The sequence below is a fragment of the Xiphias gladius genome, chromosome 9 (assembly GCF_016859285.1).
Source record: "Xiphias gladius isolate SHS-SW01 ecotype Sanya breed wild chromosome 9, ASM1685928v1, whole genome shotgun sequence".
Lineage (NCBI taxonomy): Eukaryota > Metazoa > Chordata > Actinopteri > Istiophoriformes > Xiphiidae > Xiphias > Xiphias gladius.
Window position 1 is genome coordinate 5167051 of NC_053408.1, and position 22590 is coordinate 5189640.

A 22590-nucleotide genomic window follows, 5' to 3' on the forward strand; every position below is an offset into this window, starting at 1 on the left:
GCTGCCCCCCTCTGTAACATCACCGCTTGCAATAACGCCTGTCAAACTAAAGGTTCATGTCCAAATTTTTCTGAAACTAAAACAGAGGGACTACACGTAGAATACAGACACGGCATTAATCACCCAAACACACACACACACACACACACACACACACACACACACACACACACACACACACACGCACCAGCTGGTAACGGTCTGTAAAAAGAGACGAGTTCTTGAGTTCACACATGTGAAGACACAGAGGCGGAACGAGCCACCGGCGCGACCGGACGGACTGTGACAGCGATAGCCACCGATCGCACCCGTTAATGCCGGGTAATACCCGCTCAAACCGCCCTCGCCCGAGCAGAAAATGATGCGTTCACACACACACACACACACACACACACACACACACACACACACACACACGCACGCGCACACACACACGCGAGGGGACGCGCACGGCTCGCACAGATACGGTGGCTGCCCAGCTGCTACGGGCAATCAAGACGGAGCGTCGTGTTACAGGAGCCCGATGACTCTGCTCATTCCTTCCTGGCCGGGCCTTTGCTCCGCGCCTCACATCCCACCGATAAACAGGACGGCATGCCAACTTATCTTACCGAGCCGACTCCTCTCTCCGCTACCTTCTATTTTACACGGGGCCCCAAACACACTGAGCTTCCGCCTTTGCACCCTCACCGGCCCTTTACCCCCCCACCACCCCCCCACCGTCCTGCTACATGACACCTGAGGCTCCAAATCCCTCTTTCACACAACGCACGACTTCACTCCTTCCATCTGAGCCCCCTATCACTCACCAACGCTGCCCGTCCCCGATCACCCAAACACACACCGGACGACGTCTCTCCCGCTCTCCCGAAGTGACGGCGCCGCATTGGTCAGCGTTTCCCCTTATCGCATCCAAAGAAGACCTCGAGATTTATTACCGATATCAACGGATTTCCTCGGTGTCGTTCGGTCACGAGACCACCTGTGCGGTGCTACACCTGCCAGCTACTCCCTTCACGCACTCCCCTTCAAGCCCCTAGTTTTCCGCCCCGATTCAAAACGGCCGTTCCGGGAGCCGTGGGCCCCTGCAGCCCTCAACCGTGCGCCAACCTTAAAATACACACCCCGAGAGTGGATGTGCTCCTCCGTAGCCCACGGGGAACATTTCCTGATTGCATTACATCACACTGCTGAAGCCATCAAATGTCCTTTTAAAAAAAAAAAAATGCTTTCCCTCAATTGAGAGCCCGCCAATCTCGAGAAAAGGTCCTCTACAGGAGGTCGTTGCCTCGTCGCCCGCGTCAGTTAGGTAAATAATACCTTTTGGCACCGTGTTTCGTTCTGTAGCTGCGTTTATAAGTGCCTCTGCGCGGAGGAGCCAAGAGTACAGGCAGGGCTCAAAAATAGATTCTGTATGTCGAGCGTAGACTCGTGATTAAACGTCTCCAGAAAAAAAAATGTACGGTCGTCTCTGAAATTTTCTGAGGGCTCAAGGTGCATGTTACGTGCCGGGGAAGAAGCAGAAAACGCCGCAACGTTCGAAATCAGGAGTGAAAGTAAATGTCAAAAGTAAAAGTACTGGGTATTTGACATATTATACGCGTCAATACTAGATATTTCGTACTGATGCATCCGTGTGTGAGCAGCGTTTTTACCATCGCAGCTGCGCGAGGTGGAACTAGTTGATGTGCTTTAGAGTCGCCCGGTGGTTCTCAACCTAGGGGTCGGGCCCCTTCCAAAGGGTCGCCAGATAAATCTGAGGGCTTGTGGGGTGATTAGTGGGAGAGGAGAGAATGACAAAAAAAAAAAAAGTTCAGCCAATCAAACTTGTATTTTTTTTAAAACTCCGGAAGTGAGTACACAGAACATATCTGCGCATTAACGTTCGTTGCTCTTAAATTTGGGCGCCGAAGCTGCGACGGCGGCCGGACACACCGACGTGGGCGCTGACCGATCGAGTTCGCGCGCGTTCGACTCCTTCTCCGCCGCGGGTCGCCGTTAAAAACTTGCTGCTGTCCGGCTGTACGACGAATCCGCCGCCGGCGTCTTCAGATGGTTTCGCGCCGCTGCGCTCTGGGGACAGTTGGGCTCAACGCGGCCTTGGACCCTCCCTTCACTGCGGCTGGTTCATTTACCTACACTAGCCTGACTTCGTTTAGTCTGCCGGTCCTTGGCGTTCCCCACATTTCAACCCCCTTTTTCTTCGGACGGCAACTTTTAAACGCGCACTTCCACTCTCCGCAACCCGGGCTCCGACCCGTGACGGCGAGCTTGCTAAATGCGGCCGCCGGCCTAAACAAAAAACGACAAGCGGGGTGGTGGTGTGTGATGGCTATGCGTTACTCGCGAGCAGTCCCCGGGCGGGTCAGGTTGCACTGAAATTTTGTCGGAGGGGGGGGGGTCTTTTGGTCCAGATGCGGGTCCGCCCGTTAGAACTGAAGCTCTCAAGTCAAGTGCAAGCGCCTTGAGCGCAGTTCTCGACCAAAACCTACTTAATCACTTTCCACCACCGGTTTTCATCTTGGGAGTCTCAGCTGAGGACGATCGGCTCATTCCGCGACCGTGCCCGTCCCACTCGCCCCGCGGACAGGTGGGCGTGCTGGGGAAGAAGGAGGGAATTTCAGGTTTCGGACTGACACTAATATATATATCACATTGCATGTCGGTGGAGGCCATGTGACCCGTGACATTCCGGCCGGGGGTATAGACGGCGTAATGTAGACACCCCTTCGTTACACTAGCCGGCCGAGGAATGCGAACGCCGATGCTCACCTCTGGACACTAACCGAGGCGGCTTTTGGGCTCCGGGCGCAAAGCGCGGCGCGAGTTCACACGGCGAAGGGAGGTTGTGCCCGCCCCCGCACTAACGGTGCAGGAGCCGAGTTTTGATCGATTTTAACGACTTGTTGGCTTAACTCTGGTGCCCCTGCAGGTGCCAGGGGTTTCGAAGACGAGTCCTGTGGCAACACGGCAAACGCCCCAGTCCCCTCACTATAAAGCCCATACCGCCCTTGGAATGCGGTTAAGTTGTAAACGACGGATCTACAGAGCAAACAAGGGCTTTTATCCACGCGTCCTTTGACATTTGCCATGCTCCTGTGCCCCCCCCCTCACCCCCGTTTTCTCACGGGGTCAAATCGCAGCACCGTAGTTCGCTCTCTCCCAGCTTGCTTCAGCCCCCTGCCGCGAACCAGTTAACCTCGTATTTCGAGCCCTATAGGGAGCCACATCAAAACCGGACCCCTGCACCTGCTGCCGCTTCCTACCGCGTCACTGCATGCTGCCACCGGACGCGTTTTTTTTTTCACCTGAACGCTCGCAGAGTGCACGCGCAGTCTGCAAACTGGATGGGAAAACGATCAGCGTGTTCACGGCCCCAGTAACGAGTCGGGGTCGAGCCCCTTGGACTCTTTGTCTCCCGGTTTCATGCCTTTGTCAGATGTGCGCACGGGCGACGTCGTGCTGCTGCTCGCAGGACAGCGGCTTGTCATTCACGGCGTGCCACTGTCGCCGCATACCGAGGAGCCGTGAGGACCGAGCGTCATCTCCGCAGTGCAGCCGGATGGCAAACGGACGCGTGCCGGCCTAGCGCGTTATAAATCCGGCCTTTGATTTGAGGCTGCGGCCAAACAACGCGCCCCTGGCTGATCGCCGCATCCATCTCGGTCTCCTGGACGATGACTGCACAATATTATGATGTTTCTAACAGAACATGAGCCTTCGCGGTTCCCGAGAAACAGCTGCATAGTCTGGAATCTAGACCAGTAGATGACTGATAAAGTAACTTAAGCGGTTTTAGGATGAACCGCAAATTGAAGACGAACGATTTTTGCGTTGTTCGTTGACGTAGTGCGACACAGCCATCTCAGCAGATTTCTGCTGTCTCAAACTGACCCATTTGGCCTTTGCACGGGCTGCACGGACATCTGAGTCGATTACACACGTGGGAGTGATACGGAGAATATGCGAGAGAGGGGGGGGCTATTATCATAGTCATAACACCAATCAAGTCCATAAAAAAAAAAACCACAGACATCCATACAGGAATCGAACCATCTATTTAAAACAAAACGTTAACAAAAAAAAACACTATTTCTGTCACATAACATTCCCATGGGGGAACTGAAAAAATGAGGAAGTACATTTTGGGGGGGGGGGGTTACTTATGTTTAACCTTATTTCACCTTTTGAACACTCTGGAAAATACAGAGGCCCAGCCAAGCAGGTCACATGGGCTCGGTTGGTGAAAGAAACTCAAAACCGACACCTTCCGCGTCCAAGAACATGTGATGCTGGACACGCGAAGACACTCGGGGCAGCGGAATAACCACGGAGACGTCTTCACGCGCCGCGCAGTGTCGAACGCGATGTAAGCTGCGCGCCTCGTGCCGCCTAGCGAGGGCGTGATAACGCAGGTAGGCGAGTCGGTGGTGAGCGCAGCACGCGGGAGAATCACCTGGGGAGTTGCAAATGTTAAATGTTTAAGACAGAAGACGCAATGTGCAAAACAACTCACTGTAAGAACTACAAAAAAAAAAACAACCACCACCTGATGACCCCCATCCACGCTAAAATCTGCATTGGCCCCACTGCTGGAGCGCTTGGGGCAGGACCCCCCCCCCCAACTCGTGAATACAGGGTTCTCAGGTGCACGGTTGAGCTGATGCGAGCACCGGTCTCCGCGTCTTCTCCCGTGTCCGGAGGCCGGCCCTGCCTGCGTGGAGCCGGCCGCTCTCCGCGGTCCCGCACCCCTCCGACGCGGATTAACGGCAGGGACATGGCGGGGCACGAGCATCCGCAGCATCACAGTATCTTTTCCAATCTGCCATGAAGACACGGGCTAAAAATAAAAACCTCGTCCCCGCGGGAGGAGGCGGAGTGTCCACACTGGATCTGACGTGCCACGTGCCCTCGAAGGGACGTGTTCACCTGGCAGGTGAAGACGCGGGCCCGTCGTGACGCTCGCGCGCGGGTTTCACCTCCGCCACGCCAACACACACGTCTCCCTCATACACACATTAAAAAAAAAAACGTGTGTGCTGCCGTAAATCTACCGTTTCCAAATCCGACGCCAAGCTCAGTTACAGTACAGGTCCGTGTTTATTATTAGAAGAAACCTGCTCATAATAAAACATTGTATGCATTTGATTTCGAGAGAAAAAAAAAGGAAGAAAAAATACCTTGCTTCATTTAGAGTGAGCAACCACTTTCTGCCTTTCAGATAGAAAGTGTTCTTTACCGGACAAAAGCTAAACGGTTCCCCGTGGCTCGACAGAAAGCGATTCAAGTACTTTTTCACCGCAGTCCAAGCGAGATCAAACCGTGGCACGAAATAGCCCAACTGTAACCCTCCGGTCATGAGATCCGAAAGATGCCGAAGTAGCCCGTTTCAACCGGGGGAAGGGGAAGCACGAGGGTAAGACCACCGCGACGGGCGAAGTCACGAAATAGCACCAAAAAACGCAAATACCCGTCGAAGCCGTTCCGAGCCGAGGGTTTCCGCGCAAAACCCTCCAGACCCGATCCCGACGCGAAACGCTCCTACTCCGAGGTTCATGCGGGAGTCATCAACCACTCGTGGGAGGACGACAGAAGGCGGGCGGCGGGTTACCTTGCACGAGAAAAGCAAATATTCCCACAAAGTCCAAGAAAGTCGGGGAGGAAGCGGGGGGGAGAGAGAAAAAAATGAAATCTTCAGTCAAGCCTTACACTGAGGACGTAATGCCCCCCTTCTGGCAGCCAGTGCGGGGCTGCAGGACAGCTGTTGCTGACGCAGTGTGGTTTCCTGCGGTGAAACCGGAGCAGCCGCTCCAGGTAGGATCAGATCAGACCTTTGACACTTTGGTGACGGAACCGCTTCCCCGTTCCCACACAGCTGGTCGCTCCCGCACGAGTCCGCCCCCCCCCCCAGTCGGCCAGGCGCATTTACAACTCCCCAGTCACGAAGCGAAGCCGGCGTCTGCAGCGCAGGACCAAACTTTCGGTGGTTTGGTCCCGAGCCGCAGCCGCCGCAGATCCTCCGACCGCGGATGGCTCTCACCGTAAACTGCTTTATTCAGTCGCTCCTTCTGTGATTTATCCCCCGCGGATTTCAAAATGCATTAAATCTGTTATTGTAGTCAAAACCGTCGACGACCGAAACCCCGTCACTTCATTCATTTGCCCCGAGAGCTCGCAATGTTTCACGAGTGAATACTTCTTGCTGAGTCATGTCTTTATTGTTGTGTGTGTGTGTGTGTGTGTGTGTGTGTGTGTGTGTGTGTTACTGACAACCCGTGTGTCGTGGTTATAAAGTGCTAAACCTTCCCAGCTCGCACACAGACTGATAGAAATGCATCAACGTGTCCACATGCGCAGTTCTTCTTCTGTCGTTGCGTGTGCGCCGTGGAACCATCCACACGAAAAAAATGCTGCCAAGAAAGGCCGCACGTCGTAGCCGACAGTATATGACCTTCTGTGAATGTGCGGCACAGCAGAGGTGCCTGCGGTCCCCGCGGCGGTTTCGCGCCGGCTGCAGCCGACGAAGCCGGTCTTCGACGTGCCCGAGGCGGTTTTCAGGGGTCGCTTTACTCCCCGTCTGCCTCAGAAGAGCGAGGGGGGCGACAAGCCTGTCTTTCTCTCTCTCTCTCTCTTTGTCTGCCGGGACACGAAAAGGACGTTTTTGACAAGTCCCCTGTGCGCACGACGATTTCCGATTAACAGGTGCAGGCGGAACAGTTGTGATCCTGAATGGGAGCGTTTCCAGCCATACCCGAGGCTCACAACAAAGTCCTCTGCACGTGTATATTAGAAAAAGAAACTTGTCACAAAAGCCCAACTCTAGGAGCCGATAAAAGATAGAGGGAACCGTGTGTACACCCCCCCCCCCCAAAAAAAAAAGAGACGTCTCTTGGTGCTGAGACCACAAGAGGGCAGCGTGGTGACATTCAATTCCCCTGGAAGTTCCCCTTCTCCGGACCTAGGCTGTGCTTTTGTCGCCGCCGCCCCCCGATCTCCATTAATTTAATTTCACTTTAACAGCAAAACGACAAGTCTTCACAGCCCTATGATGTTGGAAACAACATTATAAAGTAAAGTCTCCGAAGACCCTCGTTAGAAATGATGAGCAGATGGAGGACTGACGGCAGTTCTTGACAGAACTTGTTCTCAGGGCCCATATGGGGGGGGACCTTAAGGACCAGTACCCGACGTCCTCGCTCACAGATGAGAGGAACGGTCCACTTAATGGCGCCGGGGTGCAGCTGTTAAAGGTCACTCTATACATAAGGCACCGGGGGGAAAAAAAGAAAAAGAAAAGGCAATCTGATTTTTGATCACACTAACCTCTGCATATGCAGCGAGGGGGACGGGGCTGCATCAGCGCACTTCATACGGTCTGATTGGGCGAGTCCTCCTGTCAATGTGGAGGCTATATTTGGCTGAAAGGTGTGTAGTATGATTATACAAGGAAAATGATATCTGTGATTGCAAATGCTAGCTGGGCGTCATCGGTTTCTTGGAAATGGAGCCCGCTGCAATTTTCCCCACCTTCTCCCTCTCCCATGTGAGCAAACTGTCCCAGTCTCAGTACGGGGGGGGGGGGGCACATAAAATCATACCAAATACTGCAGAGATATGGCCCGGGACTTTTTCTCGCCATCAATGGTATAAAAGAGATATGAAAGGGACGTGTTCCATAGCCTGCTCACGCAACTTTAAATCTGGGATTTAAACTCGTCCTAGCGTTGAAACTGCCCTTGTGAAATCAGTCGGTAACATGTGGCTCAAGTCTGGTGCCTATTTTTCTTAGTCTTACTGGATTTGAGAGCTCGCGAAAATTGCCTGGTCTCTCTCGATATTGTTGTTTTGTTCATATTTGGAAGATAGAGAGGTTTTGTTTTGGGGGGGGGCTGTTTTTTTCGACAGCCCATTTTCACTGAACCTAATTGTAAAATCTCAATGTTTGCTGTCACAGTTGAGTTAACCTGGGGCAGCAACATTTTACTTTCAATGAGTGGACCTCGGTCTTTCTAAGTGGATGGCCAAATGATAAAATAGGCCTTTGTTTAAACGTTTGTAAGACTTATTATTATGATTGAGTAATATTGAGTCTAGTCCGAGCTCCGTGACCTAAAGCAAGACAGCAGCAAAGTTTAAAAAAAAAAAAAAAAAAGAAAAGAAAAGAAAATCTGTGGATTTTTTGCTTTGGGATTTAACCTTTGGTCCCTCTATGAAAAATGTCACCTGGAAAAAAATAGTATGCCTAAACTAAAGTGAATTAGATATAATAATAACAATAATAATAACAATAACAATGATAATAATAGTTGGAGGAAGTAGGAACTATTTAAAAAAAGATTGAGGGAAGCATTAATGATGCGACACCGTTACCATGGAGACACAGAGGCTACATCCGGACGCTGAGTGAAAACGGTTCGTGTGTTGGCCATGTTTTTACTCTTCTCTTGGTTGCTAAATTGGTAAATAAGTTGTTACATTCTACTTACGATAGATACAAGACAAAGTAAAAAATATTACTACTTACCGTAAAGCCTGTGTAGCTAAACATTAACGTTAAAATGCCAGTAAAACCTTTGTTTTAGTTCCTGTTGACCGACGCTGACTGACGCAGGGGTTTTTTTTGTGTGTGTGTATTTGTTTGTTTTGCATTTGACGAGCTAAAAATCAGCTCACTATCCAGTAGTATATGTTTCCAGGTTATAATGTTAACTCAAGCTGTGTTTTAACTATTCATGCAGAAAAAAAAAAACAAAACAACAACAACAACCATGGACTCTGAGTATATAAAAAGACATCTCGGAAAATGTCTGGCAGACGGACTGGCTGAAGTGGCCGAGCAGCGCCCCGTGAACCCCATCCTGTATCTGGCCCACTGGCTGCACAAGTACGACGCAAATGTTAAATATGAGACCGAGGTAAGCTGCTCTTTAGCTTCCTCGTCAGTGGGGGGAAGCATTGCACAACATATTGTGTAGCCTACACAGTGCAGCGTTTTCTCTACAGCCTTGCATAGACAGTATACTGTGGCCTACTTTGTTTTTTTTTTAATTATTTATGACCATTTATATCTGTATAAAAAAACTTGTTTAACATACTAATGGTAACAGATTAAACTCTCAGGGAACCCTGGGGCAAATATTTGTTGTCGACCCCCCGCTGACCCCTACTATACACGTTAGTAGCCTATCATTATTTCCCCACAGCACCAACTCGATTAGTTGACTGACACGAAACTCATTGGCAGCAATCTTGATATTTCACCAATTAAGTTAGATTTTTTTTCTAAGCAAAAATGTCAAAAAAACAAACAACTAACTGGTACCAGGTTATAAAATCTGAACATTTGCCAGTTTCCCAGTTTACTGTGATAGTAAACTCAAGGTGTTTGAGTGTGTAATTACCAGGCACAAGGAAAAAATGAAAGCAATTTGATCAAACACAACTTTACAATAAACAAGGTCAATATGAACAGTGCTGGTCTTAAAACTAGATTTTGACACAGAGTCCCTCCACCACACCAGAGCCACCAGACGCAGGACCTCAATATGGGGGTCTGGGGCCCCTGGGCAGTTGCCGGCTTTCCTGGTTGGTAATCCAGCCCTGAGTACACCAAGTGCTGTACTTAAGCACAAGTCTGAGGTGCTTGTACTTGAGTACTTCTATTTTCCTCTTCTTTATGCTTTTACTCCACTGGATTTATTCGACAGGTAGTGACTACACCCTGCAGATTAAACATTTGAAAAGATGTATTGATCGTACAAAATACGATGCATTGACGTGGTAAATTAAACTTCCCAGTAGCAAATAGAGTAGTTAAAATTAGCCTCACCTCTGCTAGAGCAGACATTAAAATGCTGCTTGCGTGTTAATTTGACTGTAGTAACAGTCCATTATACTATATAATGATATAATGCTGATGACGTAAAGTTGACTTTGATGCTTCAAAAAAAATCAGTCAGTGCAGGTCTAACAACGTTTTGTTAATAATATTTACGTACTTTCACTTAAGCCAAGTTTGAATGCAAGACTTTTACCTGCAATGGACTATTTTTTATAATGTTACTTAAATAAAGGCTCGTAATTATTCTTGTCCCACTAGCAACAGGATAGAAAAATTCATCGGAAGTTATGTTGTGGGTGCAGTGCTGTAGCAGAAATACCGATCCTGGGGCACATGCCCCCACTCACCACAGGGAGACTAACCCCTGGGAAACCCTGCTACTAGCTGCTAAAATGCTAGCGCTAAAGCTACTTTGATTCAGTTCAATTCAGTTTTATTTATATTGCGCCAAATAATAACAGAGGTCATCTCTTTTCATGTAGAGCAGGTCTAGACCGTACTCCTTATAGTTATACTTACAGAGACCCACATTCCCCCGTGAGCAAGCACTTGGCGACAGCGGCGAGGAAAAACTCCCTTTTAACAGGTAGAGACCTTGAACAGAATCCGGCTCATGGTGGGCGGCCCGTCAGCCCCTACCGGCTGGGTTGAGAGAGGGAGAGAGAAAGGGAGGACGGGGGCAACATAGCACAGTAGACGTATAACATAAAGCTGTGTAACAATAATGAGAATAATAATAAAAGTAATAATTATAATAATAGGGTGAATAATAATACTAATAAAACTAAATATAATCATAGTTGATAGTCATAATATTTGAAGCAGTGGGTGTTGAGGAGGACCATGGGGGCAGCAGGTGGTTTGCAGTCACAGATCCAGACTCTGCAGCTCCAGAGGCAGAAATACCTGCAGAAAAGCGACAGGAGGAGAGAGGAGAGAGACGGGAAACATGAGAGGAGCTCAGTGCATCATGGGAAGGCAACCGGCAGTCTAGTTCCATAGCTGCATAACTAAGGGGTGGTTCAAGCCACGCCTGAGCTGGCCGTACCTGTAAGCTGTGTCAAAAAGGAAGGATTTAAGTCAACTCTTCAATTCGGAGAGGGTGTCCGCCTCCCGGACCAAAACTGGAAGGTGGTTCCACACTAGAGGAGCCTGATAACTGAAGGCTCTGTCTCCCATTCTACTTCTACGCATACCTCTATTGCCACTACTACTACCTCAAAGCCCCAATCTTCAAATAGGTTTTGAGAACCGTAGTAATAGATGACACAGACTTAGACAGTCTAAGCTCCTCAGGCTGAGTGCTGGAAAGCTATTAAGCCTATAGGGACCGTGGCGTAAAAACCCTTTTGCCTTTAGCTTAGATTCAGAAACTGCTAACAGAGCCCCGCACGCCTGGAGATCTGTGGCTGCCTCAGGTTTATAAGAAATACAAGACCAGAGGGTCAAGCCTCTTACAAACCTTTCGAGTTGTCAAAAAGTGTTGTAGGTTCCTTTCCCTCAGTCAAAGGCCTTGTTTTTGTACCACTTTATTATTTTTTTTATTTGCAGAAAAAGGCCCATTTGGCTCTCCTGGAGCAGGAGCAGGCGAAAGCCAGAGACGAAGCGTTGTACCAGGGGAAGCTGAAGGAAGAGGAGCGCAAGATCAGTGAGGCCTTGGAAGAGTCTAAAAAAGTATGTTTTGTGACAAAACCCCTGTGATGTTTTCAATTTTTGTGTGGGGAAAAAGAGTAACTAGCTAGCTAAACCTGGAGTTATTTAAACTTCCATTCACTCCTGCTCCTTTATCCATCTGAAGCCTCCTTACAACCAAGTTTTCCCATCCTGCAGGAGGTAGTGGTGCAACTTTTTTTTTCATCTCTTCAGGTATTCTAAGTCTGCGCTGCCTTGTTTTGTTATTTTGTTTGAGTTTAAAGGTAAGATCTAAATGATCGGATAACTTTTTCTTAAATCTATCTTAAAACAGCTCTTACATGCCCATATGTACATTGAATGAGTTATTGCTTGCTGTAATCCTAATATGAAACTCCCTCTTTGTGTTTCCCAGGACAACATCTCTTTTCTACCTGCAGTGCTGCTGCAGTAACACAAAGATACATTTTGAAAATAATCAATTGATTTGTCTAACTCAGGCTGCTGAAGCCTCATTTTAGCATCACCTGAATCTTTGTACAGAATAAGGACTGTGGATTTTTTTCCCCCTCATCTCTTACACTGGGGTTGAAAGGGATCTTTTCACTGGCAGAATTGACATTGGGAAGGATTATAGCAAACATAACTCTTTCACATATGTGCACTGTGTTGTATTAAGATAGGTCTGAATTTCTTCAAGTTCATCATTTAAGTCACAGTCAGACATTAAAGGGGTCGATGACACCCCATTTTCCCTATTTTGAGAAGTTACTTTAAAGCAAATACCAAGAATTGAGAGGAACAGCGGATGAAAACAGAAGAGAGGAAGGTTCAGAAAAGCAAAGCCATCACTGTAATGTTCTCCACATACATATGCTTCCATTGGAGCACGTTTTCTTAACACTTTACATGACATTTTGGGCAAAATCCTTCAAGAGCATATCAACGCATCAACAGATCCCTGAGAAGGAGCCGACTGGGTCTGGTGCACCCACACCAGCCACAACAGGAGCTGCTGTGGACAACAGACCTGTTACAGAGGAGAAACCAAACGCTCCTCATCCTGAAAACCAGCAGGACACAGATGAACACCAAACTGAAGCTCAGGAAAATGACACTGAACTGGAGGTGATTAAAAAGTAGATCTCAAATCGGTGTGCTTCAGGTGGTGGTGCCTCCCTGATCATTTGCAGTTTCCTCTTAAATTTGGTCTCTTCTGTGGCCTTTGGTTGGATTTATTACCTTTGCTGAAGTACTTGCGGTGGTGGGGTGGTTTGCTACATTCATTCTGACACATCTGTGCATGATTCATCTTGTGTGGTTTGAAAATAGCCCTCAAATGACTGACTTCAAATGCTTTAAGGAGATGGTGTGTCTGCCAGGTGAAGGTTACAGGTAACGTAACCAGTCCAGGGTCCCCTGAGAGGAAACCTCTGGAAGGGGCTCGCTCTTCCCCCTCTGAGACCCTCAGCACAGAGGTCAAAGACGAGTCTCCAGAAATGCCTGTTGAAAACTGCCAGGTGAAGGTTACAGGTAACGAAACCAGTCGGGGGTCCCCTGAGAGGAAACCTCTGGAAGGGGCTCGCTCTTCCCCCTCTGAGATCCTCAGCACAGAGGTCAAAGACGAGTCTCCAGAAATGCCTGTTGAAAACTGCCAGGTGAAGGTTACAGGTAACGAAACCAGTCGGGGGTCCCCTGAGAGGAAACCTCTGGAAGGGGCTCGCTCTTCCCCCTCTGAGATCCTCAGCACAGAGGTCAAAGACGAGTCTCCAGAAATGCCTGTTGAAAACTGCCAGGTGAAGGTTACAGGTAACGAAACCAGTCCAGGGTCCCCTGAGAGGAAACCTCTGGAGGGGGCTTGCTCTTCCCCCTCTGAGATCCTCAGGACAGAGGTCAAAGATGAGTCTCCAGAAATGCCTGTTGAAAAAACCGAAGTGGAGCCCAGGAGTGATCAAGCAGAAGAGAAAACAAAAGATGAGCCAAGTGATGATGAAGTGGAAGAGAAAGCTGAGGACGAGGAAAGCATCAGTCAAGCAGAGGAGAAAGACCGAGATAATTTGGATAAGGTGATGAGACACATCTATACAATTTCAGACCTGTGATGTGTTAAGGTTTAACCAGATGGTTTATATCATAACAATAAATTCCTAACACATGCAAAGATGACTGTGTGTTAAACACAGAGGAGATGGGAAAAGCTCTGCTTATGTTTCACTGTGACACTTAAATAGTTCAGTTACAAATGATTCTGTCTCAAAACTGCTGTGCAGGTGGTTGATGAAGCTGACACCGCAGAACTTGAGCAGACTGAACCACGCTCCACACTTGACAGCCAAGACGCCGATGATTTAAAGACAGACAAAGCGCAGGAGCTACACGACACGCAAAGCCCTCGATCCCCTGGCGCTCAAGACCCAGAGAAGGTGATGCTGCTGGAATACAGGTTATGCGATTTTATTACGTGCCCAGCATGAGGATTCAGGTTGCCTCGTATACAGATTTTAGGATGCAAGAGATGCAGGATACAGAGCAAGGAAAGATACAGACAGTGATTAAGAAGACTTGAAGCCAAGTGAGCTGAAGGTTAAACTTAACGGGCCAGATGAGGGACAGGAGACAGGAGGAGTCCAGGTGAAGGAAATACAGACAGGTGTCAGGCTGAGCAAAAGGCAGAACGACAGGATTATTTCTGACTGTTTTTTCAAAATCTAATCTTCTAATTTTCTGCATCACACCATTTCTCTAAAAGGTTGATGAAGACAAAACTGATAAACCTGCCGATTCCGTCCAAGTAGAGTCAGCCTCAGCCCCAAAGAATGAAGATCTCGAACCAGAGGAGACATTTTCTACTGAAGAGCAGATGACAAAAACTGAGCAGGAGACACACAAATCAAGTTCTCCTCCTCTTCAGGACCAGGAAAAGGTGGCCCATTTGAACTCAATCTGCTGACGCTACTGAACGTTTACAGAAATACTTTCTCTTGTGCAAAATGCAGAATATTTTTCTTTTATTCTTTGCTTATTTCTGACGTATTGAGTAAGAAAAGCAGGTCCACAGGAGGCAGCAGTGTTGCTCTTGAGAACCAAAATGTCCTTGCAGCCGTAGACAGACAGCCAGAATCTAGAGATGGAAATCCAAGACACAATGGTTTAATGCTTAACCAGAACTGGTCTGATCACTTCATCTCAGGAGGCAGACGGGCAACGCACGAGTGAGTCCCCTGATAGTTCGGCTCCAGCTGAGAGTGAGGTAACAGTAGAGGGGACTGAAAGACCGGTGACTTCGCGAGGGGCGACATGAAAGGTCTCCTTCTGACAAGGAGGACTCCAAGGAGACGGTAGACTCTCTAGGCCGATCGGCAACAAATTAAAATCCCCAAAGGGATTTATGATCCGTTTCAAATGTCCAAACATTCAAAAAACTATGTTTCTTTTCAGGAAGAAGACAAAGAAGCAGACGATACACGATCAAGTTAGTGTTTTTAGATGATCCACCAGCCACTGTTCCATCTTTTACATTAGTTTAACTAGGTTTATGAATAAAATAGCTTCAGTGTACATTTAGTTTGCTGGAGATGTATAAAATATGCAAGTGTTAAGTAAAAAATAAACATTTCTCATGTTTAATTTATTCGGTTTGTGTCAGTATGTCTGTGACTAAATTGTCAAAGATCCCCTCCAGATAGGTCTTGAGACATGAAAATACTCCCCTCGGAATGATCATTTGTTTCAAGTTTCCACATCACACTAGTTTAAAATAAAATAAGTCTCAAACAGAGACTGAAGGTGAGCACAGAGAAACTCTCCACCTTTCTGCAGATGAATGTGAAAACAGCATCCTAGTTTCACACTCTGAATATGCTTCTCAAGAATCCCAGAGAATTCACATTCAGAGAAACTCATTTTGTTTGGGGGGGGCGGAGTTTTAGTCTGATTGAACTGAATCGGAGCGGGGGGGGGGGTGTGGTTGGAACAGTGTAAAGAGAGCTTCAGCAGCAGTGTGTTTTCAGCTCAAAGGAATCCACCCTGCTTCCTAAAGGACTTCATTGTGTAACCCTTCGACGCTGTGGCTGCCATGTCTGACACGTTTTGGCCGAATGACGGTGCAGTTTCTCCAGTGACCTTTGAACTGAAGGAGGACTGCCAACCCTGGTGCCTCACTTTTCAGTATCTGCTGCGGTGACTCGATGACGGCGCCGCTGATCAAACACAGCTGTGTTTAAATCAATTGGTCCGATCAGGATGAAAAAAAGAAAAAAAAAGGGGGGGGCGGGGTTTGGGAAGCGCTGCGAGGATTAAGCTTGGCTGGAGGTGAAATGCGCTGTTAGACGCGCCGCAGCCTCAGAGCCGTCGTAGCTCCGGCCGTGTGCACCGGGGAGGAGAAATGGCAATGGGGCTCGTAGCCAACGCTGTGGCCGCTGTCGGCGGCCTCGTCACTGGTGTCATGAATTTTGTCACCGGTATGTTTCTCACACCGCCGCTCAAGGCCTCTCTCCAGCATTTGGAGGAAACTGAACTCAAAACTTTGAAGGGAGGTAAGTCAGAACTGCGTTTTTTTTTTTTTTTTAATCCACCAAAAGATTAACGTGCTAATAACATTGTTCATTGTTTTTACTTTTACTGATAGTCAAAAGTGTGTGCTGCCAATTGCTTTTGCTTAGTTGGCGTGAGTCCTGTGTTTAGTCTGTTGTGCCAGTCCTTGACCCTGTTGCCTCATTTGGTCCCTCAGAAATAAAAACCCTGAGAGCCAAGTCTTTGTGGGAGAAGTCTGGAGCTGTCATCATGGCAGTGCGGAGGCCTGGATGATTTCTGTGCAGAGAGGTAGTGTATGCGATGGCCCTCACAAGTCATCTTATGACCGCATGGGTTCGTGAAAAGGAATTTGTTTCCCCTTTTTAAATATGATTATTTCCCCTTTTAGTACCTAGAAAAAAATAATCCTCAATGTCTGTCATAGATTTTGTGTATTGAAGCTACCGTTGACTGGCCTCATCCTAAACTCCGTTCCAGTAAATGGAAACATTCCTCATGTCTGGTGCATCACATTATAAACAGATCCTCAAAATTCATCCTGGAATAGTTGTTATCTTTTTGGAACTCTGGCATTTCCACTTGATTTTTTGTTTTTTAGAGGGAGTTTTGAACAATGTTCTTATTTTTAGTTTTACTTTGTGCATCTCCCAAAGGGGGAACTGGCTTGGTCTCCCACGCACGCTGACAAATAAGAGGCACAGGTCAGATAGCTCACGGCAGACGACAGACAAAAGACATGCTGACACGCCAGTGCTACCAGTAGCACATATTCCAAGAAGCCACAAAAAACAATACACACACTGTTGATCACGTACCGTGATAAAAGGCTAATCGTAGGTGATGTACCAATATCATGGGCAGTATAATGAAATGTAACCTGAACATTGTAAAAACAATACATACTGTATGATGCTAAGCATTAGAATTTTTAGTTAAAATACAACTAATATCACAAAACAAATGGAAACTGATTTTTAAATTTACAATGGGAGGCCTGGTATTTACAAGTTGACGCGTGTGTTGTGTGACAAAATCCTATCAGTTTTTTGGTTGAAGTTGTATTTCCTGGTTGGCTGCAGGAGGCCGCAGAGCTGTCCTCTCTGAAACCCCAGCTGGACGAGCTCGGGGTCCCTCTGTACGCCGTGGTGAAGGAGGACGCCGGCAACGAGGTCCAGAACTTCAGACCGTACTTTAAGGGCGAGGTCTTCTTGGATGAAAAGGTGGAATTTTTTTTTTTTTTTTTTTTCCCCCCTGTAATGAATCGCTGTATTGTGTGGTCAGTCACCCCCTGGTACAGAGCTTTTCCTTGATAACAAGAGGGGGAACACTGATCTTCTTCAAACCAGATTCAACCAGTTTTTCAGCATCACTTCTTGTTAATATACTGAGGTCATTCAGGATCTGCGAGAAATCGGTTTAGGTCCGCATGACTGATTCAAGGATTCTGGTGTGTGTGTGTGTGTGCTTGCATTGCAGAGACGCTTTTATGGCCCCCGAGAGCGGAAGATGGGTCTCCTGGCGTTCCTTCGCGTTGGGGTGTGGATGAATGGCCTGAGGGCCTTTAAGAAGGGCTTCGCGGGGAACGTTTTGGGAGAGGGCTTTGTCCTTGGTGGGGTCTTTGTCATTGGACGAGGACAGCAGGTAAAACTCCTACGGTCGAGCTGTCATCAGTAAAATGCACGTTACATTACAAATCGTGTCAAAGAGGAACAAAACATGTACACTTGGAAGTGTGTGATATATTTTTGTTAGAGAGAAACCCCTCATTTTGTAAATTATATTTATTTTTTTAAATTCCTCTGCAGGGAATACTTCTGGAGCACAGAGAGATTGAATTTGGGGATAAAGTCAACATTGAAGATGTCATCCAAGCTGCCAGAAGAATACCACAGGAACTTCTGCCATTACAGAAGAAATAATGCTTCGTATTACCCCTGGTGGAGGGGGAAAAAAAAAAAATCTCACATCCGTTTAAAAATGGGGGGAGAAAAAAAAAAAAATAGCCTCCTTGAGCAGAGTTTTGTGACACAGATTTAAAGTCCATAGTGTGTGAGTGAGTGAGAGAGAGAAAAGGATATGTATAAAAGTGCATATTAGACTGGTGGGTTTGTTGGTTTACTGGTCTTAGGGAAACCAGGATACATTTTGGGGTATGACTGTGTTTTAAGAGGCTCAGAGTGTGTTAATGACGGTCTGTCTTTAAAATCTACAGAGGAAGCAGGCCTGATATCCAACACTCAGTTTCCTTTTATTACCCTGTGATACCTCTACCCTGTGTTATCTTGGGAACCAAGAGACTGTGGTCTGTGACTAATAAATCATGTGTTTGAGCTCTACAGTTTATTTTTTTTTATTCATTTTTTGACTGCATGCAAGAAGCTGGTTAGATGTTTGACTTCCTGAGATAAAATGTAATCTGAATTCCTCCAGGTGGAACGTGGGGCCGTTTTCTGAGCCAAAATCACGATGTAACACCAGCCGGGTTTCCTGCTCGGGTTTTTCCTCACATTTAATAAGAGCACTTCCACACCACCCACACAAAACCGCTTTCTGGATGCCACTCTGGGGCTTTTTGTTCAGCCTGAATAAACTACATCTCTTACTGGATACTTGTTGACACATTTGAAACAACTATGGAGACGGGCTGGTATTCTTCTGCCTTGATTTAAAATGCCCCCCCCCCCTAAAGAACAATCTTAAGCTGTTAGACCCTGAGTTTTTTTTTTTTTTTTTTTTGAAAAAACCAACCAGCTATTAGTGACTATTACTAACGGGCATTGTATTGAGGAGGTTTGAAAATAATGTTAATATTTATATAATATCTAATGGTCAAATCTAGTTTACTGTACAAGTTTATTTCTGCATTAAGGACAGTGTGGAAAAAAACAGAACTGTAGAGAAATGCAGACCTACTTGGTAATATTTGTCCTTCAAATACTGTCTCAATTGAAATGTACCACATTTTAATAGTAAGAGACCCAAGTTGGTTTAACTTTGGGAAAAAAAAAGAAAAATGAAACAACTTTTTCTTTCTCTCAAAAGTGTTAAAAGTGAGGCTACATACATTTTGATAGACGATATAACATCTGTTTAAAATGAAGATATTGAACTGATAAGCAGTATCACACACTCTTGCTCTATTCAACAAGCTCCGGGGATTTTGCAGCCACACCTTTACTTGGTCTGGTGTGACCGGCAGCGTATGGTGGCTAATGTCTAATAACAAACTCCTCTGTACTTGTGCTGCCGCTGCACTACACTGAGCCCAGTCATTGCGCGGGAGTGTGACTAGCGTTGCCGTGAATCATTGTGGACGAAAGGCCCTCACCGAGATCTAACCGCTCCCCCAAAGCCGCTATCAATTTCAAAACAACGCGATTCGATAAACAGAACGATCGCAGAGCCGCAGGGGGGGAGGGTTTGCCTGGGTCGGTCTTAGGTCAGCAGGGACATTATATGTGGCGTTTAGCTTGTATCACAGCGCACGGTATCGTTGAAGTTTGACTCATTGAATATCCTGTGCCCTCTTGTCTATTTAACAGTACACATACTGTTTGTTTATGTAGCAGGTGAAGATTCACGCGTATTCGTTGCTCTTTCCAGTGCTTTCCTGTGCCCCGAAGGGGGAGCTGTTTTAACGTGTGGTGTGTGGCTCGGGCAGTTGTGGCCACGCTGACGGTTGCAGCGGCCGTCGCCAACACCGGCTCATTCCAAACGAGGCCAGCCCCGGCCTCCCCGGAAGAGCTGGGCACCGCCGACCTTCAGGCGGCAACGGGAGGTGAACAAAACGGATATAAAAATTGTACATACGCCGTAGCTCGCTGTCCACTCGGTAGCCGCTCTGGAGCTTTCAATCATTCCATATGATCTTCATCATCAGATGGAGTTTGCCCTCGTCGTGGAATCAGATTTTGAAGTTCGTTGTTTCGAGCACTTTAAAGTGGGCATGATCGATGATTTTATAATACATCAAATGACACCGAAAACGATTTAGTCAAAGTCCCTCGTTTCCAAAGAAAAAGCTCCGAAACCCCATGTGCACTACCTGCTCAGCAGGAAACAGCAGACCGACGCAGTCAGAGACCAGCTGGTGAACATGGTGGAGCATTCAGCAGCTGAGGAGCCCGGTGTCTCCCAGAGCTGGAAGGGAGGGATTACTGGACCCGCACTCATCGCGGGGGGACAGACACATGACGCCACACGAATGATCATTTCGCTCTGTGACTGCTGGATGTGACGGGCAACCGTTTTGCCACATCACTTTCAAAAGGTGGTGATACGTCCACGTGCGGTGTTCACAGCTGGGTCCTGCTGCCCCCAGGTGGCCACAAAATTCGGTTAGTGCCGGCCTTAGAGGGACGTTTCGAGGACGTTCATGTGAGCTTTAAAGCTGAGTTCAGTCGTAAAGCGAGCAGACAGAGGAGAAATTTTAATGTCTACAGGTCGCTGTGACAGCTCGGCAAACTCCCTCTGCCGACAAAGAGCACAACATGTGATCCAAAGCTCCAGAACTGCGATTGAGTGGACCCGGTGGGGGGGGTTGTTTTCTCGGTTTATACTACGGAAAGTTCACATTATCTAAAGTCGACAAGGGATAACGTTGAAGATCAAACGCACTATCTGTGCATATGTTGTAGCTCACTCTGAGTATCTGATGACGACTGCTATTAACCTTGGTGGCTCAAGCTTTTTGGCTTGAAACCTGTCTTTTTTTCCTACCGGCTTCGCCGCCGCAGAGACGCCCCCGGTCGGTTCCCGTGACCTGCGTGACTCTGCAGATGGGCAGACAGTGAAAGGTCGAACACTGCGGGAGAGGGGTCCTGGCCGTGAGGCGCCCTGGATGAGCCTGTGAAGAGAGGTGAAGCATGTGTGAGTGTGGAAGATACTGTATAATACACATTACTACATTTAAAAGTTTTAGATATATTCAGTCTTGTCCTGTGCGGCTGCTACAAGGGAAGCAATGCACTTCTACGTGCAGGTGTAAGGTGCTTTGAAGTAGGGAAAGAAACCCATCGGAATAGATATTTTCGCAGCAGTAGAAGCGAAAACTTAAAAACAGGATACATCTGTCTCACATTTCTGTTCAACTCAAACTGCAGATGTCTTCCTGCCGGCACCTTTTTATCGGTCTGCGGCCTGCGCGTCGGCGCGTCCTCGAGTGGGGGCCAGTCGTGGGTGGATCGTCGCGTCGAGCCTGATTTTCAGCATTTTTCTTATCAGCAACATGGGGGGAGAAAAATCCTCTCTACTCGTCGCGTATGGCAGGACCATGGATGGGCAGCGTTCAGATGCACGGCAGTGCGACAGATCAGGGCCCGCCTCTGTCCCCGCAACATAATTGTACATGACCAGTGATTTCTTTCCTCCCCTTTTCCCTTTTAATCGTCTTGTGAAGCCTCAGATTTATCTCTGCGACCCCTCATGAGGCCCTGACCCCTCAGATTGGGAAACAGTATACTACCCTGACACTACCCATGGTGTCAGATAGGGGCTACTGATTGTCTCAAACGTGGTCTAACTTTTGCAGGGTACTTGATTCGGTAATAAAGTAGTGATTTGTTAAAAAATGCCAGCGGATCCGCTGGTGTGGGTTTCATCTCCCTGCAGGAGGCTGCAGAGCTGTCCTCTCTGAAACCCCAGCTGGACGAGCTCGGGGTCCCTCTGTACGCCGTGGTGAAGGAGGACGACGGCAACGAGGTCCAGGACTTCAGACCGCACCTCAAGGGCGAGGTCTCCTTGGATGACAAGGTACTTGTACACAGGGTTTCAGTACCAGCAGCTAGTTTCTGCGCCCAGGTCCTTGTCTCTTCTTTTCCCCTTTTCCCCCTTCCTTCCTTCTAAACGGAGAGGAATGGGTCTGGGTCCGAGTCCTGTTCGTCTGGGTGTTTTTTCGACGAAACCTGGTCCACGCTCAGAAGAAGGACTACCAGGGCAACAGGAAGAGGGGAGGTTTCATTCTTGGCGGCCCGTATGTCTTTGGGAGTAGAAAAAAAGCACACTCGCTCGTCTGTGACTACTGATCAAAGTTTGTAGCCTCATAAAGAGGAAAAAAAATGTGCCTCAGGGCCTCCTGCTGGAGCACAGGGAGAAGGAGCTCGGGGACGAAGCTGGTCTTTCGTCCATCCCGGAGGCTGCCGAGAACCTGAACAAAGGCCAGAATACCAATGAGATGTAGGTCACAGTTTAGGGGGCAACGGGTCTTGTGACTGAGATTTCGTGGGGCGAAGCGCCGTTGTTTGGTTAACGTGCTGCCAAATGTTTCTCCATGACGGTTCCTGTCTATGCCGCCGGGGAGGCAGACCTGATGCTGAAAACCAGCACAAAACCACAATGTTCAAATAAAAGATGCACAATTAATGCGACAAACGCTCTACATAAAGCGGATTTATTGAATTTATCTGTCATTTAATAAGCGTAACTTCCATTTGTGTGAAACGCCACTGCACGTGTTGCACTGAATTAAACAGTTATTGCTTTTTTTAACTTTTTTTTTTTTTTGACATGGACAGGAAAGACTCCTCCCGTGGTGCAACACACCGAAAGTTCCGACGCGTTGCCAGTCGAGCGGCATCCGACTTGCC

General features: G+C 47.7%; 2 protein-coding genes across 5 annotated transcripts; both read left to right on the top strand.

Moving 5' to 3' along the window:
• The first annotated feature begins 8363 nt into the window (after positions 1-8363).
• On the top strand, positions 8364-15062 carry LOC120794415 (muscle M-line assembly protein unc-89-like). Of its 4 annotated transcripts, XM_040135489.1 has the most exons (10): positions 8372-8459; positions 8741-8915; positions 11393-11515; positions 12410-12601; positions 12856-13248; positions 13387-13539; positions 13744-13896; positions 14223-14396; positions 14664-14811; positions 14912-15062. In XM_040135489.1, exons 2-9 carry the CDS (start codon positions 8769-8771, stop codon positions 14772-14774), a joined length of 1446 nt encoding a protein of 481 aa, XP_039991423.1. In that variant the 5' UTR covers positions 8372-8459; positions 8741-8768; the 3' UTR covers positions 14775-14811; positions 14912-15062. The 4 variants fall into 4 exon arrangements, with proteins under 4 accessions (XP_039991421.1, XP_039991423.1, XP_039991420.1 ...); XM_040135487.1 differs by having other exon boundaries at positions 8364-8412; positions 12856-13539; XM_040135486.1 differs by having other exon boundaries at positions 12856-13539.
• A 699-nt stretch (positions 15063-15761) lies between these two features.
• LOC120794795 (peroxiredoxin-like 2A) lies at positions 15762-17965 on the top strand. The gene is made up of 5 exons (XM_040136139.1): positions 15762-16008; positions 16203-16294; positions 17086-17226; positions 17483-17647; positions 17812-17965. The coding sequence occupies exons 1-5, from the start codon at positions 15858-15860 to the stop codon at positions 17923-17925; spliced, it is 663 nt and encodes a 220-aa protein (XP_039992073.1). The 5' UTR covers positions 15762-15857; the 3' UTR covers positions 17926-17965.
• Positions 17966-22590: the final 4625 nt, after the last annotated feature.